General features: G+C 43.6%; 1 protein-coding gene across 4 annotated transcripts; it reads right to left on the bottom strand.

Moving 5' to 3' along the window:
- Positions 1-767: 767 nt before the first annotated feature.
- Positions 768-16,876, bottom strand: phka2 (phosphorylase kinase, alpha 2 (liver)). 4 transcript variants are annotated; one of them, XM_070968038.1, is made up of 33 exons: positions 16,313-16,447; positions 16,051-16,140; positions 14,552-14,710; positions 14,069-14,116; positions 13,198-13,366; positions 12,907-12,989; positions 12,267-12,347; positions 12,087-12,185; positions 11,861-12,007; positions 11,680-11,733; positions 11,454-11,576; positions 11,233-11,328; positions 10,730-10,837; positions 10,522-10,600; positions 10,290-10,424; positions 10,100-10,209; positions 9,828-9,972; positions 9,239-9,317; positions 9,017-9,150; positions 8,756-8,926; positions 8,531-8,640; positions 8,297-8,433; positions 8,022-8,184; positions 7,101-7,180; positions 6,931-7,009; positions 6,717-6,846; positions 6,528-6,629; positions 5,794-5,912; positions 5,562-5,585; positions 4,960-5,013; positions 2,656-2,889; positions 2,368-2,568; positions 768-2,269 (listed from the first exon to the last, which is right to left on the bottom strand). In XM_070968038.1, the coding sequence occupies exons 2-33, from the start codon at positions 16,126-16,128 to the stop codon at positions 2,096-2,098; spliced, it is 3,705 nt and encodes a 1,234-aa protein (XP_070824139.1). In that variant the 5' UTR covers positions 16,129-16,140; positions 16,313-16,447; the 3' UTR covers positions 768-2,095. The 4 variants fall into 4 exon arrangements, with proteins under 4 accessions (XP_070824139.1, XP_070824158.1, XP_070824149.1 ...); XM_070968057.1 differs by lacking the exon at positions 4,960-5,013 and having other exon boundaries at positions 16,313-16,876; XM_070968048.1 differs by lacking the exon at positions 5,562-5,585.
- Between the last annotated feature and the right edge of the window lie 1,165 nt (positions 16,877-18,041).

Genomic DNA, 18,041 nt, shown 5'->3' with positions numbered 1-18,041 from the left:
GGTTACTAAGGGCCTAATTAATCAGGTTTATGTAGAAAAACTGTTCAGCTTTGAGACATAAAATTCAGAGAATTTTACCTCAGTAGACCGTTGGACTGAGTTCACTCTTGTGCATGCATATTCTGAATTAAGTTAAAAATGATGTTGCTTCTTGCACCACAGCCTGATAAAGTCAAATGTTTACACTCCAAGCCTTCAGAAACTGAAACTGGTAGGACTTTGTCATCTACTAAAGCATGTGCAGCTCTCCTTAATCAAATCAAATCAAATCAATCAGTTAATTAACAGAAAAAAATTGAGAAAAAAAACAATATATATATATATATATATATATATATATATAATTATATGATGCTTTGATGCTTGGCTGGATGCTTTTATCCAGTGTAGGCTGATTTTCTTGTCTTTAACAGTTTGCCAACAGGGAAGCTGAAATAAAGAGTTCAGAGAGTTTATGTGTAAATGTTCACTGTAATTATGTACACTGAGTGAGTTTTGGAAAACTCCTCTTTATTCCCTCCCTCTCCTCCAGACATAAATGAGTGCAGTCGGAAGAATGGAGGGTGTTCCCACCTGTGCGTGAACCAAAGAGGTGGGCATAAATGTGCCTGCCCAGCCTCACATCGCCTCTCCCCCTACAGCTGGAAGAAATGTCTACCAAGGACAACAGCAAACACTGCTGGCTGAGCTGGAGCGGGCTAACTGCTCCTACTGCTGCGAGCATACAAAGGGATATGGGACAGACAGATGAATGAGAGGTTGCCATTGTTAGTCAAATGATTTTATTATTGTATGAATATACTTTGAAATGTCAAAATAAATGTACTTTTGGATGGAAATGAGCGGCAACTACACAGCAGGTCTTTAAATGTTAAATAGGTGACCTGCTTTCTGTATTACATTAGTAAAATAATTATGTACATTTCTCTCTATTTTTGATATATTAGCTTTAAGTGAAATCAGATATTTCAGGGATAGGATTGGCATTAAAATATATCAACATTTCGCTGTTTCCTGCTGTTTTGCTGTGTGCACAAAACTTATACATTCAACTATGGAATAACGCTCTTCTCAGACTTACAAAGACCCAATGCAACATATTCTCACCCTCTCTGGTACTTTACTGCCATTTCTTTCTCTACTTATATACCATGCAGAGTGCATATATATATATATATATATATATATATAAAACACTATTATGTATTAAAGCAGAATTCTACCCCAACATACCTGAAATAAACTTATGTTCGCTGCACATAAATGAACACACCCTCAATATGTTGAAGTACATGCAAAATGCTGACTCACCGTGTCATCAGCAAAACTTTGGGGTAACATTCATTTGCAGATGGTTAAATTAATTTTCATTCATTCACAAAACACACAACACATACACAAAGACAAAAACTGATTGCTCCCATACTGGTTCACGTCAATACAATACGACAAGAAGTTCCACTAACACTGAATTATAAAGAGCCTGGAAGCTATCAGAGGAAACATTTTTCTTACATCATATGCACAAATTAGTCATTTGTGGGTCCCATTTGTTTTTATGGTTTGTGTTTTATTATTTTGCCCACATGTTTAGGCCAACCATTACAGCAGGACATTAAATTATTGATTTGAGGGAAATAATCTGGAGGCACGATCAAAAATCAATGATCAAAATGTTTACTCAGATAACTGGCAGGCTCAAGACAATTATTACAAGACATTCAATTACAAGACGGATAACTGTTGATATAATATTCTCACACACAACACCGAGAGCACAGAGATGTGCTGATATCTTTGCAAACTGTAATTTACCTACAGTCCTGGAAACAAACATTTGAGCATGCTTAAGTAATAAATAAGTCACAGTCCAGAAAATAAATTCTTATATAGTGGTTTGCACTCAGCTGCCAATGCTATGACGTTACATCAGTATATGAGAGCTTCAGACTTTATTGAAGATTAATAGTTAAAAGCACCACATAAATTGTATTAGCTGAAAATGAGAAGCTTGCTGCCTTCGCCTTTTGTTAGAAAACATGTCTCCTCAGGTGTTTTGAGTCTGTCACGAGCAGCGAGACACTGGTCTGCTTTTTCACTGCATCAGACAGCTGGAACTTGGCAGGAAGTCCTGGACGTAAGTTATAGCCGCCTTGGACAGATAGGTCATGGTGCCATAGCTGCCACTGGGGGCGCTATCGTAGAAAAAGTTGCAGATTCCGGTCGCTGGGTCCTTCTCTAGGAAGTAATCACTGGCACTGTGGGATTTCTGGGGATCAGAGGTAGAAGAGAGTGAACTCCAGTGCATATGCACAAATACATGAACATCCCTTCAAACAGTAATGTATCTCTTGGCAGTGACAGTACCTGGTCACTGAGGAAGAGGTCATTGGCCAAATGCAGGATGCGGTCCACGTGGATGATGCCACCAATGCTGTCCACATCTACGTCAGCTACCAGACCTAGAACCATCACGGTCTCTACTAGCAGCTGCCGGTACTCTGGCTGAGGGACGTGGTTCAGGACGGACTCCACCTGCACCGCAAACTTGATCTCTCCTGTTGTCATCTACACAGAAGACAGAGTGAAACACACATCCACAGCCACGCGCACACACAGGAAGTCCTGAATCTAGCTTCAGCTGCAAGATGCTACCTCTCTTGTGGTAGAGGAAGGTAACACATATCCATCGATGGACAGACCATGACACTTCTGCAGGATCTTCCAGACCTTCTGGTAGAAACCCACTGGTACTCTGTTGATGGCTCCATCCAGCCTGCGTCTCCGCAGCCACTGGCCCTGCCTCTCCTCCCACTGCAGCTGTCCATCCCCTGAACCAGGGCCCACTGGGGACAGGATCCCACTGGGGGTGGAGGGGCTGCTGCAACGCTGTGGTGAACAGGAAGACACTGTTATAACATGTTGAATGGAACACTTTACTGATTTTCAACCTTATCTGAATGTACTTTAAATGTATTCCTTACATACACCATTACACTTTTCATTAATGTCTGTCGCACACAGGCAGGCAAATTGCCTCAAGTGACATCACTTGAGGCAACTTATGTATTTCGCATAGCTCCGAGTGCCATGAAAAGGCTTTCCACAACTATTTTCCCATAGGTAGAGGTACTCCCCAAGGCCTGTAAACAGATTTTGATGTCTAAAATCGGTGGAGTTTGCCTTCAAGAGAACGATTAGTAGTCTGAAATGTCTTCCTACTACTCGGCCCCCGCCTGCATCATCAGGTTTATGATTGGTGACGGTGAACAGAGCCTTTTTACAAGACATAGTGCACACGAGAGTAACAGCATATACTGGTTTGTCATATTATAAAAAGTACATGTAAATAAGGCTGAAATATTTCCCACAGTTGTTGGCTCTGTCTCATACACACACACACACACACACACACACACACACACACACACACACACACACACACACACACACACACACAACATACCACTATAGTGACACAGTCCATGCAAGCATTCGTGGATATTGATATGCTCTGTTACACTTGTCAATACAAGATATTTCAGCAGTCATATAAAGGACAAGGCTGGTGTTACTGTATGTCTTTCTTATTAACAACTGACCCTTCACTGAACCCCTCCTGCAAACAGGGACTGTCTTTTTTACACTCTGTCAAAACATCATGTTTGCAGCCAAGGCTTAGCAAGGGGTCAATTACTCTAAACAGACAAAAAAAATAAATAATAGCTTATTTGCAAGTGTTTGTAGCCACAGCCTGATGTAGCTTATGTGGGGATCTGCAGTCTCCTGCTCCTGTGTTTGCCTTTCCCTTTGTCTCTTCTCTTTCTCTCGTCTGTCTCATGTGTTTGGGATTACTGCAGGGCGTGGCTGGCAGGTCTGGTCCGGCCTCCTCTCCTGAGCACACCTGACTGCAGTAATTCAATCAAGACCCATCAGCTACCTTGCCGTACGTTTACACGTAGCAGGGTGTTTTGGAAAACGGATATTTTGGCCCCTCCGTTTTAGAAAATTACATTGTGCACACAACATCGTTTTCAAAAATGTTGTCGTTTACATGAACCTGGATAAATACGCCGTCGAGCGCATCATAACTATGCCAAACCTATGGGCACGAGTGTAAACATAGGTCGCTCACACGACGTTAAGTATTCAGTCGCATGTTGTGACATTTCGGAGCCTAAAACGCTGTTTAACCCAGTTTACACACTGACAAATAGCCGGCGTTTTCAGAAATCTCCACTTTGGCCGGAGTTTTTAAAAATGATCGTTTTACATGAAAGAAACGGGGTCTCAGTGTGAAAGCACCAGTCTTCAAGCCAGTATTTCTTGAATCGTCTACACGCCCAAATGCTAACTTTGTGATCGACCAAAGGAACCTGTTGCTATTTCTGCCTGCCTACCAGCTTATGCCTTCAAGAATTATTGTCCTTAACATGAAAGAGCTCTACTGCTGCAATGGCTGACATATTGATTTATCACGATAAACACAATCAGTGAGGTTTATTTCTCCCAGGAAGAGCAGCGGAGGAAGGATCTTCCTCCAGAACGAACTTGAAAATGCAGTTGAGAAGCACCAGCCGTGTTTATTGCAAAGAAAAATTATGTTGCCCTGTGCTACTGTATGTCTCTATTGTGTATTTCCCAAATGGTTTTGCAGCATAAGAGTATTGTGGACACATGCTGTATCAGGCTTTGACTACATGGATAAAACTTGTCAGTAAGATAAATTTATTGTTGGTTTTGGTCTCTTTAGGACATTTGTGGGCAATAATAAAAAGATGACGTAATGCCAGCCTCCTCCTTTAAAGCAGAAAGACACATGGAATATTTTAGTGTCTGCAGAAAATATGAAAATGCTTTTATGATGAGTTTGCTCAGTAAATACACACATTCTTACAACGACAACCCTCGGTAGGACAAGCCAAGTCAATTTGAGGCAGATGAGGTGAAATGGTTTACCGTGGAGCGAGGGGAGGTGACATTGCTACTCAAGGAAAGACCGCCGCTGAGGATCTACACATGGATATGGATGACAGATGACAGGGGACAGTTTGAGATGGTTCACATGGTCCTTCATACTACAGTCACGATGATACTGCAGCCACACAGAGCATACTGTTACTGGAGATGTTCGATCTGTAAAGTGAAGAGTGTAAATCACCTCCACAATAACACAAAAAAACGAATCTCGGAAGCAAAATGGCTGCTCTACATGATCGATCACAGGAAAAACCATCCGACAAACACGATTACAAAATGAGTTATGAGGGTGAGCCACGTAAAAGCAGCTTAATCGAGATCTGGATTGTTTTAAGAGCTCATGAACTTGTAGAAAAGTTATTTTAAATGAAATACTCTTCTACAATTACCGGGTGATACTTTCAAGAGTAAGAAAGCATGTTCTCCTACTGATACGTGATGGAGTGAGAGCCGTTCCAGCTATGGAGGACGAAATGTTTAGAGCCAGCGGGCGGTTAATGAGCAGGAGGAAGCCGGCGGTTTGGTTGTTTAGACTGAGGTTAGAAACAGCCACATGCTAGAGATTAACAAACCCAACCCACACTGAGAGGCCGAGAGTCATCCAGCTGCAACCAAAAGCAAGGACAGTGTTAGATAGATAGATAGATAGATAGATAGATAGATAGATAGATAGATAGATAGATAGATAGATAGATAGATAGATAGATAGATAGATAGATAGATAGATAGATAGATAGATAGATAGATAGATAGATGAACATGAAGCACATGCCACAGCATATTTACACTGATGATTATGATGATGCTTCCCACCTGCTTTATCTCACTCTTTAGCTTGTGTATTCCTGTGCGTTCGGTCTTGGTGGCTCCAGTGTGGCCTAATTCGTGAATGGAGATAGCAGGACTGGTGGCTGTCGACTGGATTGGGCGCACTGATGAACAGAGGCATAAGAGAACACTTATAGCCACCACCAGTGCAGCTAGGGATCTGATCATAAGGGATTTCAGTCCAGACCAAAGTGGTGGACTGTCTCCCAGACGTCCTTGACCATGGCACATCAGAAAACTTGGAATTCAACAAGGCATTAAGACTTGGCTCCCCTTCCTACATCAAGTGCAGGCTCAGTAGAATTATACTGCCCCCCCATCTGAGTATCTCCACCCATGGCTCAGCACCAGCTCAGCTAACATTAGCCTTGTTGTTAACTACGGATACCGATTCTGCTCTGTGATCCTTGCCCGTATGTGTGAGTGTGTGTTGCTGCTGTATGTAAATTATTTGATAGACACACCCTGAAGGTAGTGACATAGCCACGGGTGAAAAAGAAATAACTGCAGGAGTTTAATTTGCTTGGCAGCAACGTGTAACTTTCATTAGCACCCAGCCGCTAGCTTGCCCAGACCATGAAGCTGTGAGTGAGAGTGAGGCTGATGTGGCTCAGATTGATGCTCGAACATGTGCAACACACACCCATAAAGGAAAACACACGCATACTGTCAAGACGAGACGAGACGAGACAGAGAAAGGGGGGAAAATAAAAACTTACTGCTCCTCTCCACCCCAAACTCTTTGCCACTGAGGATGTGATGCAGCAGGTTTTTCATGTCAAAAGGACTCAGGCTCATCAAACTCTCAGACGCCTCCTCTCCTGCAAAGGTGTCACACGGGGTTTCATTTTCACTGTGCGGGGCGGTTTGTGTGCATGTTCACAGTAGTCTGTGGTCTGTTTTCCTACCAGAGCAGTGCAGGCTGCGAGCCAGCTCAGTGGCCATCACTTGCATGATGAGTCCTATCCTGAGTCGCAGCATGTCCCCAAACAGGGTAGGCTGGGAGCGCACGTACATGGCCAGGTAGACCATGATTTCCTGTATGACAAACAAACACAGCTTACAGCAGTGAGATCAGAGTCTGAAAGGGTCCTGTGGCAGTCTGAAATGTGAAAGATTTACCTGAGTGAGCACAGCGATACTGATGTCCTGACCACTGGCTTCATAGATGAGGGTGTTCAACTCCTCGGGAGGAAGTGGGCTGAAAGGAAATGATTTGGTTTGTTATGTGGTAATTCATTCCACAAAGCCTTCACGTGAGCACAAAATCTCTGACAACAACGACGACTTACACCGTGATGACTCTTTCCCTGGGTTCAGGAGGTAGACCTACAGTCAGCTGCTTGTGATGGGAAATCAGATCTGTGCAGGCCTGAGAAACAGACAAATAAAGACGGAACGAAATGTTAAGAATCATCTCAGAATTTTTGATACATGACGCACGCAATTTGGATTTTCTGACTTCAAACAACAGAAAAAAATTGTGGCAAAGATTAACCAAACTCCAGGCTTCCAAACATCCTTTCTAATCTCTATGAAGAGATATATGAATATAGAATCTGTTGTTGTCAGCAAGTCGTTGTCGAGTTTCAAAAGACAAGTTGTTAATCAGACTGTGTGACCGGCGCACCATAGAGGAAGTCTTGGTATCTGTTATCCAGATATCCGCTGGCTCCACCAGGTGCCCCACAACATTGCCAGATGGTAGCATGGGCATCCTTTTAAACAACTACAGTGACTTTACAGACAAGGGTGTCAAGTGAGGTCTTCAGGGCCAAGGGGACTTGCTATCAGTTCTTCTTCTATAGTACTTCATAATCATGACAGGACAAAAATTTGTATTTTGAGGTGAGACAGAGAGCAAGAACTGTGAAGAGCAAAGTGAGAACAATAATAAGTATTTCTATCCTTTTTGATTGTGGCTACACGTTCATTCGTGGAGGATCAAGCTGCTGCCAGCGTTGGTGTTCTCAGTAGGTGTGTTCAGATCAGCCACATTATGGATCAGGTCTAATAATCCCTGTCAAATCAGGTTTCTCTTTTTTAATTAATTTATGCACATCCAGCTCTGACAGGTTTTCCAAGGGTCGGTGCTGTATCAGGGCTAAAATTTCAGGGTTATCAAGAACCTACTGCAGGTAACTGACAAAGACCTCCTTGGTCTAAAAACAGCTGCTGAGCCTTCCTGTTGTCTGCTGTGACTTCTCACTGACCTCAGCAAGGACCTCCACTCTCTTGCGAAGTATTCCAGAGATGTATCTGATGAGTCCCCACTCTTTGCAGGCTCCAGCTTGTGTGTACAGCTCTTCCAGCAGGGAGCGCACGCTGACTCCACCCTGCCCGGGACCTGACAGCTCCACCAGCCAATCAGCTCCTCTGGTCATCAGAAGAAAACATACACCAGTAATGTAACCACAAAAAATGGCATAGTTTACTTACTAGCGTGCCATTGTTGACAATAAGCTCTGCGTGGTTATCTTGTCCGTACTTCATTATGAAAAGGATGTAGAGTATGTCAGCCTGGTCCTGCAGAGTTGGACACTCTTTCAGCTGCCTCACCAACGCTGCAAAGTCTGTGTTGCCCTGAGAGTCGCGAGGAAGGTGCAGATCAGCCACACTGTGGGACTGAGAGGGATGACAGCGTAAGACAAATGCACTTCAAAGCGATACTGACGTCACAAGAGAAAACAATAATGCTTGTGGAAGGATCAGCTGTGCCTACCTTGTGCTGCTTTACTTGCAGGCCATGCTGAAGATGAGGAACTTCAAGTAGGTTGAGAGATCTGCGGTGTTTGCTCTTAATAGGAGTGACAGGTAGATACATGGAAGACTCTGAAACACAAATTAAAATTTGAAAAAAATTAATTTTGTTCAGTCTAATGTGATTTGTACAGTTTTTTTTTTTTTAGATTTCCTCAGCTGACTTATTAACTTCATAATAACTCACTGGGTATGTTCAGGCCCTGGACCTGAGCCATAAAAGACAGGATGTCTCTGGTGGTGTGTTCAGCACTAAAGACGTGGTGCTGCCCCCTCTGGATGGGAGGAAGATGGCACTTGGTGGCGGTGCTGTGGAGGAGCTGGGTGAGGTACTGGTCAAACATGTCTTTTGAACCATCTGTAATAAAAAACACGCTCCATTACTTACAGTTCCACTGAGTCAAATACAGCTGAATGGAGAACACATTCCTCATTCATCATGACCCACCTGAAGGCCCCCAGTTGTCATATTCCTCATCGTCCTCCTCCTCAATTAAGCTGTCATCATTCTCTTCATCCAGGAAGCTGAGGTGAGTGTGGAACGAAGTGGTCTGGAAACTGGAGACATCTGACATCTGCACCCTGTAGTAACATCAAAGTACCATATGCTGTTATGTTGTACACATTTCAACACACTGCATGATGACCTGCGTTACAGATGGAGACAGACCTCGCTCCAGCAAAATAGCCATCCTGTAGTTTCCTGAGGGTTGCTAGGATACACGGATCAAGCGCATCTCCATCTTCAACTGGACAGAAAAAAAAATAATGCAAAGCAGAGTGAAATTTTTAAAAGAATATAGAAATATACAATGTGTACATTCAAGGTCGCAGCTATATGCACGCAAACCACGCGTGAAAAGCAGAGTCTTCCAAATACATTCTACATAATATTTTCAAGTATTACAATATTCTCCCACAATGCAATGCACAAATGTAATGGTTGCGCCGCTCACAGCTACAAAAAGTCAGGACTAATTGTGGCCATGGATGTGTAGAGACAGATGAACATGCAAATGTGTCCCAGTGGTCAATTTCGGTACTGCAATGACGAAAAAAAATGTCCCCATAGAATACCTCTTAAATGAGACATCTGTCCTGGCCCGTGGAAGAAGTACTGATGTGCATGTGCCAGCGTGGACACAAACCCTGAAGCTATTCGTACTAGCTGCCGAAACAGTATACTATAAAGTACAATATATGACGCCATATGGGATGAAGTTTAAGACATATTTGTTTTGGGTTAAGAGCCTTATTACCCAGCATGCTGCGGGTGATGGGGAAAGTGAGCGTGGGTCGTCCCGTCATCCTCCAGCAAGAGGACAGATAGGCCAGCTCTGTGCGTAACATCTCCACAATCATCTGGTTGTCCAGTGCCAGGTAGAAATGGTGCTGATCCAGGAACTGATCGGTGAGCACAGAACAGAAGAAAAACAAGCCAGAGTATTAATCCTTATAGTCCTTAAAGTAGAATTCCTTTTAGCACCTTGTAGCTTCTAGCGAGCATCACAACACCTCCAGCCAGCTTTACCTGTGGGGTGAATATATAAGAGCGATTTCTGATCTCGTAGAATTTGGATGTTCCCAGAACTCCGATGTGTCTGTAGGGCCTCCCGCTCAAATTCAGTTTCTTACAGTTCCCTGTTGTGATGACACAAGACCTTACTGTAATCATTACACAAACACACACCTGCACACTGAGCAAAAGAGTGCTTGTTTACCCAGTCTGACATAGATATGACTCAGGATGCGAGCAGGCATGACCCTGATAGGCAGAACTTCTGACATCGTCTGGACCATAATCCCATGATCACTTAACAACTCCTTGATCTCCTCCGACTCTGCGAGAACACAAACTGACACACACATATAAGATAAAGTACATTACAACTTGCCTTCTATGAGGAAATCTGTACATAAACCAACCCTCAGAACAACATTAGAAATAAATACCTTGTACCACGACATCTGGCTTGAAGTTAGTAGAGAATCTCCTGTTGAGTGGATCTATCTCTCCCGGTGCTAAAAAACCCTTTTAAGAGAAACAGAAAGAGAGACAGAGACAGAGGGTGAATTATTACAGAGGAACACAATGGCAGTGATTTTACTGTATGTTTATGTTGACAGATGTGTCTGCATCGTTTGTGGGCCCTGTGGCTACCTCAGCCAGAAGACAACCCAAGATGTAGAGCGACTGTCCCCACATGTGCGGCAGCTGTCCCATGGCCACTCTGTCCACTGAGTGGGGATTACTGTACTCCTCCTCCACCTGTCGGAGGAAAGATACAACAAACACATTTAGTCTGATGTTCCCTGGTACCACTTTATTACCATATAATATAAAAAATATCTGTAGTTATGACTGCATGATTGCAGACTACACAACCGTTAACATAGTGTTTATACTGTTAATACATAAAAAAAAATCCTTGGGCAGACTTAAAATAAACAGATGAAATGTGAGGCTGTACTACATTGCTGAAATCAGCATGCTAACATGCCAACAATGACAATGCCAGTATGCTGCCATGTTCATCTTTGTTTAGCCTGTTAGCATGCTAACATTTGCCAAATGCAGGTATTTAATCAAAAGACAAAGTGGTGGAAAATCTTAAATGTTGACCTGATGACAGCGCTAACGTGCTGTTTCTGCTATACTTATACCTTGTCATGTGGTACAGCATAAAGTTCAGGCAGCAGTTTGATGCCGTTCTTCCCTCTGATCAAAACACCCTCCAGTGCCTCACGGTATTCCTGCACCTGTCCAGAGCACACAGCAATTTGTTCACTATTACATCTGCAGCACAAGTCACTCAAAGAGACTCCATGATGGTGTGAAGACAGTAGAAACAGCATATGTGGAGCAGTGTGCTTAGCTTTATTACCTGCACCTGATCTTCAGCAAAGATACCGTCCAGGATGAGGTAAGTCCAGAAGACGGGCCACTCACATTCGATATTCTCAAACAGCTTGAGCTCTGCAGGATCGTAGTGCAGCCGAGATGGATCCTGGTGAAAATAAACAAACACGAAACAAAAGGACACGATTGTCTGACAATTACAGCAATGAAATACATGATAAATCCCGGCATTTAGATTCTCAAAATCTTACCTCTTTAGGACAATGATATCCATCCCTGATGAAGCGGCAGCAGCCATAGCGCCCCTGAAGTCATAGCAAAGAGTGGAAATTTTAGTATGCTGAGTTCCATGTGCGTACAAGGAAGAATTACAAGGTAAAATTGTGAATTTTGTAGTGTTTAAGTGATCTGTTTCTCAGGCTTTGACTGCACCTGCAGTTTGCTTATGATTTCTGACTTAGTGATGGCCACCAGGTCAGCATCCTCAACAGCAAAAGCAGGGAAGGAAATGGCAGACAGAAGACCGGCGTCTATCTCCTTCGACGTTGAAGCTCTAGGCAGCATGGAGCACAGGATGGACTGAGGGAAGACAGACAGATGTGCTAAGCAAAAAGAAAGATGTGCACAGGTGGTGCTGAGACGGCTGGAGGCAAAGTACCTGACAATGCTCCACTTCATCGGGTAAGACGTGGATGACTGACTTGGGCCCTCCATGAGCACCAAAAAGATCCAGCTCATCTATGGCCTCCAGAGCTGCCTGTGAACACACATCCACACACTCAGTGCACGTTTGATACAACACTCTCTTCTTTTGGTCTTTCATGTATAGTTTATGTACCTTGGCAATTCCCACAGAGCTGCCGTTGAGCTCGGGGATGCCCTGGTTGGTCTTGTCACCTCGCTCCCACATCCCATAATCCTGCAGGAAAAAAAAAGGTCATGAAATCATTTCTTACTAAATTCTCCAGTGTCTAAAATATCCCAGTTTCTCTCCACTGTGGCTCTCTGGGCATCATATTTAAAAGAGTACTCCACTGAATTAGCACTGCATTACTATATTGTTGTTAGCATTATGGAAAACCTTGTCAAAACCTGGTTCCGACATTACCCACAATTCAACTCGGCTACCATCAGATGGGTGGGAGATTGTGTGTTAGCAGCAGCTAACATAGCCACAAACTGCTGGTTTCAAGCAGAGGTGAGGAGCGGGCTACAGACGTCGGGTAACCTCACTTCTTTTCTAACTCCAGACTCCTGGACTTGTACTTGTACGCCGCCTCTAGTGACATCACTTGAGGCAATGAATCAGCCACAAAAGGCTTTACACAACTTGTCTCATATATGCAGCAGCACTGCAAACAGACTTTGATGTGTAAACATCATTGGCATTCCCCTTTAGCCTTCAATCTGATCCTTCCTTCAGTGTGCCTTTCTATTTCTTGAAACCCCCCTCCCAAACCTCTGGAAATGTTACTCACCGCCACTTTGTAGGCAGCCTCTATGTAGAAGACCAAGTTTTGAATAAAGGCTACCTCATCCAGGTTTGAGATGATTCGAAGACCTGCGTGATAACATGAACTCGTGTTCAGTGTTGTTTGCTGCATAATGAGCTTGTGTTCTGTTCAAGACAACAACGGTCAGGTATTTGAAGTGTCCCTCTTGAGAACCTGCAGTGCTTCCCAGAGGGGGAGCTGACCACCACCTTTAATGTACTGAGAGACAACAGAAAAGGCAGCAAATAAAAATATCGCTCTGCATCACAACTGTACCTGAGGCTGTCATCTGTGCCAGCATCAGCAGGTAGATCGAGGTGGCGTCCACCTGGAGATGGCCCCACTGGTCGTCCCCGACCACCACGGCACAGGTGGGAGTATCATATTTGGCATGCAAGCAATCCTTTGTACTCTGGGTGTGTTTGAATTTCTCCACCTTGTCCACCTGAAGGCACATGAACACACTCATACATATGCAAACACAAAACACACCAACAGACAGCTCAGAGTTTCTGCAGTCTGGACCAGAAGGAACCAAATCGGATAAGACGGGATTAGCATGAAAACTCAGAGTCCTGATGTTTTAAATATGGGTGTGATGTTCATTTTGTCAATTAGGGTCCCATTTAGAGCAGAACAGACAGGTATGCTTTAGCTACCTTGTTATCCACATGTTGCTACCACAGCGGGTTCTTAGCCAAATCCAATCAGGACAGAGTGTAGCAATGCATATCCTCCCCAGCTCCACCCACTTATACAAATATGGTCACTTCTGGTTCCAAAAAAACAAGATGACAACAGCCAAAATGCCAAACTCAAGGTTCAAAAAGGTAGTCCACAACCAATGGGTGACATCACAGTGAGTCCATCCACTATTTATTTTACAGTCTATGAAATCACCAACATGTTGTTAATCATTAGAAAGTTTGTTTTTCTCACTAACCGCATACGTCACCTGAGGGTGAGAGACCTGGAGAAGATGTTTACATAAAACAGCCTGTTGAAATAACCCAGATATCATATTGTGGTTCCTCAGACCCAAAACACAAGTTCATTGGAGTGTCTACCACCAGCATATGATGTGTTGTGTATATTTGAAAACACGAGTGATCATGTAACACTTCATGTGAGTGCAGGTGTGTCTTACCTGTCTCATCATGCACTGCAGAAGGCCCTGCATCAGTTTCACCACGCTCTACCAACAGATGGCAACAGCTTCATCAGTAAACTACAAAACATCACTGTAATGCAGATTATAATCTATTTTGACTGCAGGTGGAAATCACTTAGCTGATTCGAGTCACTTTGTTCAGTTCAGTTCACATGAATAAAACGCACATTTCCATCTTTGTGAGGTTGTGATCAGCAAATGTTTTTTTATATTGACTGTTTGCTTTGAAGGTGCGTTCATTTTTATCCTGCTTTGTACTCCCCTGTGGTTCAGACTGAGAATGAGATATTTTGCTGTGGATCAGTGTGATACTTCAGATGAACTGTAGCCTGTGTTTGTGTAAATGTGACACAGCACACAACAAAAGCTTGCCTCTGTATCACATTTAACCCGACATACCAGGCAGAACAAACAGACACTGGTGTACACATTAACCCTCTCCCTCTGCCGCACACACACCTGCTCCAGTTCGTAGGCCTTGGCCTTGTCTTCATCGCGGTCTGCGTTCTTGCGGTAGGCCATGCCGAGCCCCCACACGGCCAGGATGCTGTACACGTTATCCCTCACCCAGGCATCCTTCTTCTGGGCACTGGCGGGCAGAAGTCCTGTTACTGGGTTCTGACACACACACACACACACACACACACACACACACAGGATTGTAAAACTACAGTGAGAGGCAAAAACCCAGGTGACACAAAAGGCGACCAACAGCATACTAGAGGGAATCTTAGATAACTTGAGAATATTTTTATTCACAAGCTACTTAGGTTTCCTTCAAGTATGCTGCATTTGACTTTAGTGTGCCCTGGGTTTTGCCTTTCAGGTATGCCATCATTAAGTTGCCTGTTCAGTCAGAATAAAGGTCCAAAACTTTCTTTTGATCAGCTGTGAATCCTCTGGGTCACAGTTTAAACTCAGACAGCTGCTGATTGTGCCTCAGTGTGAACTCAAGTGCTGTTAGATAAAGAGGCATAGTTCCCGGTCCAAAGCGTATTCCAGGGGCTGAACTTTGCCCACACCTTGTTTACTTCAATGCAGCTGAAACTGGATGAACCTGTACAGGCTACAAAACATCAGCATATATACAATATTTCTGCAGGAGAACATGAAGGATTTCATCACAGAAACACAAAAGTTATACAATACTAACCACATGCACGTAAATACAGTGGTAACTATGTCCAATGCTTATTTCCATTTTATGTTGCTTTATACTTCAACTCCACAACATTTCTGGAATCAAACAACAAACTTTTTACTGACTTCACAGATTCAGATTATATACTTGTTATAAATATACAACAAGGGCTCCATTAACAAGTCTTTGTGTTTCCTCTAACAATGCAAGTCAATCTCATCTAAAGCAAAACAGGCTGAAAGGTCCTTTATCTGCATTTACATATTTTCCATAAGAGTGCAACTGTCCTCCAGGCCTGCAAAAGCTATGACTGCTGCACCGCAACCTCATCATCCTCAAGGTAATCCAAGTGCACAGAGGGTAGCTGGAAAAGGAACTAGCCACTAGCAAGCGATGTTTTAATGAGTTTTTCCCCCTATATCATAGAAAAATCTAATTAACACATACATTATGATGTATTATTACAGATTTTTACATTAGTATATCAAATAATTACAATTATCCCTACCTTTATCAGTTGCAACATTGAAAATGATGCTTACATGGTAATGAATGAATGATTACAATCCAGTATACACTAAGATGAAATGAGGCATATGCTGCATAAAGATGAGCTTTATTTCAAAGTGTATTTTGATGCAAACTCATGCACATGTGCGTAAGTAGCATTCTGAATATAGTACTTTTATTTGTTACGGAGTATTTGTTGCTACTTTTTCTTATGCAAAAGATCTGAGTTCATCTTCCGCCGCTGTGCAGATGTGACTTAACGGCATTGACCTCTCTCCTGTGTCCTGCCAGGTGTGTCTGAACTCACCTGGTGGCGGAGGATGGTCTCTTGGACCAGCCTAGCATAGCCATCCAGCCTCACTCCTGAGTTACTGCGGCTCCTCATCCTCACTGATCACTACACACACACACACACACACACACACACACACACACACACACACACACACACACACACACACACGCACACAGGTTATGTCTGAACAGTTAACCTTATACAGAATTAAAAGCATGTCTGCATGATAATTATGGTAACTGCATTTAGCCTAATAACCGTTGAGGAAACTTACCATGCAGAGGCTCATCTTTGCAGTCGTTCAGAGCAGATTTGATCGGACACCTTTCTGCAGAGTCTGATCTGCTACAGCCTGCTAGCCGAGTAGCATCCAGCTGTTTACGACGACGAAAGCATTGAAAGTCACCGCCTGTATTACACACACACACACACACACACACCAGCCGGGTGTTCCGTCAGTCGGCTTGACGTGCGCCGTCAGGCCTTGCAAATAACAGTACGTGAGGTTTCAAAGTGATAGCCTCGGCTGTGATAAAGCAGATCATTCGCAAATCTGTGGTCTAACCGGCAGCCCCTAAATTTGTTAAGCGCGCATATTCTAGCTTTTACGGCAAAGACATTGAATCGGTCCGGAGCGAGCTTTCAGGGACAGCGACTTTATTCTGCCACATTTCTCACTTTCCAAAAACGAGAGCGTTGCAGTGTGAAAGTCCGATCTAGAAAGAAAAGCTATGAAACCTTAAGTGTACCCGAGCATCGCAAATATATCACAATATGACAAACTCCATCCGACTTGGTAGTTAGCGTGAGGATGGACATGTGACCATATCCGGTTTTCAAAATAAGACAGTAACGCAAAGCAAATATATACCTGGAAAAAAGATTATTTGGATTGAAATGGAGCATATAAACTGTGTCGCATATTTATAAAAAAAAAAGGGCGGGGAAAAAAGTTTTGGCCATACCATAGACATAATATACGTATATTATGTATAGTATATATGTAGTATATTATGTAGTATATTATACGTATATTATGTCTATGGGCCATACTGCCAAGCCTAGTTACGGTTGCTAGGTTACAGTCGTTGTTAGGGGCGGGGTTTAGCGACTGGTTTTGCTTTGAGAACTTTGATAAAAGGTTGTGTGATCAAAGGATCAAAGGACAGCTCCGAGCTTACCTCAAGGGCCCGAGTTCAAAGTTTAGTTCAGTGTTTTTCCAGAAGACAGTCAGTTCTACGATATTCTCGTTTAGCTTTCATTTTAGGCACAAGCGTTCAAGAGTTTGGTTTAGTTTTTGGGAAGTATTTACGTGGTTTTAATGTCACGAACACAGCCACTGCAAACAACCAGCCCTGTGAATACAATTCAGACAAGTGAAAACAACAGCACGACAGGAGAGATGGAGCAGACTGCTCCACAGGTTCCACAGGAGAGCACCCACCTGCTCGCCCAGCTGCTCATGGACCAGCTGACGCGGGATGAGCGGGACAGGCTGCAATCCGGGTCTGTTGACAATGCAACGGAAAATCTCCTATCTGAGAAGTGTATGGATATCATTAAGGGTTTGGGGCAGAGTCCTGCTTCCACCTCATCCGAAGCTGGTTTATCCTGGAAGAACGTCACTATGTCCGAGTACCAGGCCCACCAGTGTTTGCGAGACGTGCTTCCGCGCACCTTTGCAAGTGACGTCCAACAGGACGTCCCTTGCCATAGCGCAAAGGAGGTGACAGAGCTCGTGGTGAAAGAAGTAACGGAGAGAGTAAAATCAGAGCTTTCCAAGAACAGTGGAATCAGCGAGGAATGCGAGCTGCTGGGTCACAAGAGCACCACCCGAGGACCGAAAAAAATAGGCAAACATGCGGACCTGATGCTTCAGACCGCGGGAAAAGAGGAAAATGAGCTGACCCTCGTCATGCCTATGGGACAAGACAAAGCAGGAGGTTCCTCTCGCAGCAGTTTCGTAGATAAAACAACCGCAGCAGTGAAAAAGATCTTGGAGA

The sequence above is a fragment of the Chaetodon trifascialis genome, chromosome 1 (genome assembly GCF_039877785.1).
Source record: "Chaetodon trifascialis isolate fChaTrf1 chromosome 1, fChaTrf1.hap1, whole genome shotgun sequence".
Taxonomy (NCBI): domain Eukaryota; kingdom Metazoa; phylum Chordata; class Actinopteri; order Chaetodontiformes; family Chaetodontidae; genus Chaetodon; species Chaetodon trifascialis.
The sequence above is the reverse complement of the archived record's forward strand: the minus strand, read 5'-3'. Positions and strand labels throughout refer to the sequence as shown.

Coding starts and splice junctions, on each gene's coding strand:
- phka2 (XM_070968038.1), bottom strand. CDS start 16,128: ATGAGGAGCCGCAGTAACTCAGGAGTGAGGCTGGATGGCTATGCTAGG. Junction 11,329..11,453: donor TTGCTGAAGATCAGGTGCAG/GTAATAAAGCTA, acceptor TGCTCTGGACAG/GTGCAGGAATACCGTGAGGC. Junction 10,425..10,521: donor GCCAGATGTCGTGGTACAAG/GTATTTATTTCT, acceptor TGTGTGTGTCAG/TTTGTGTTCTCGCAGAGTCG.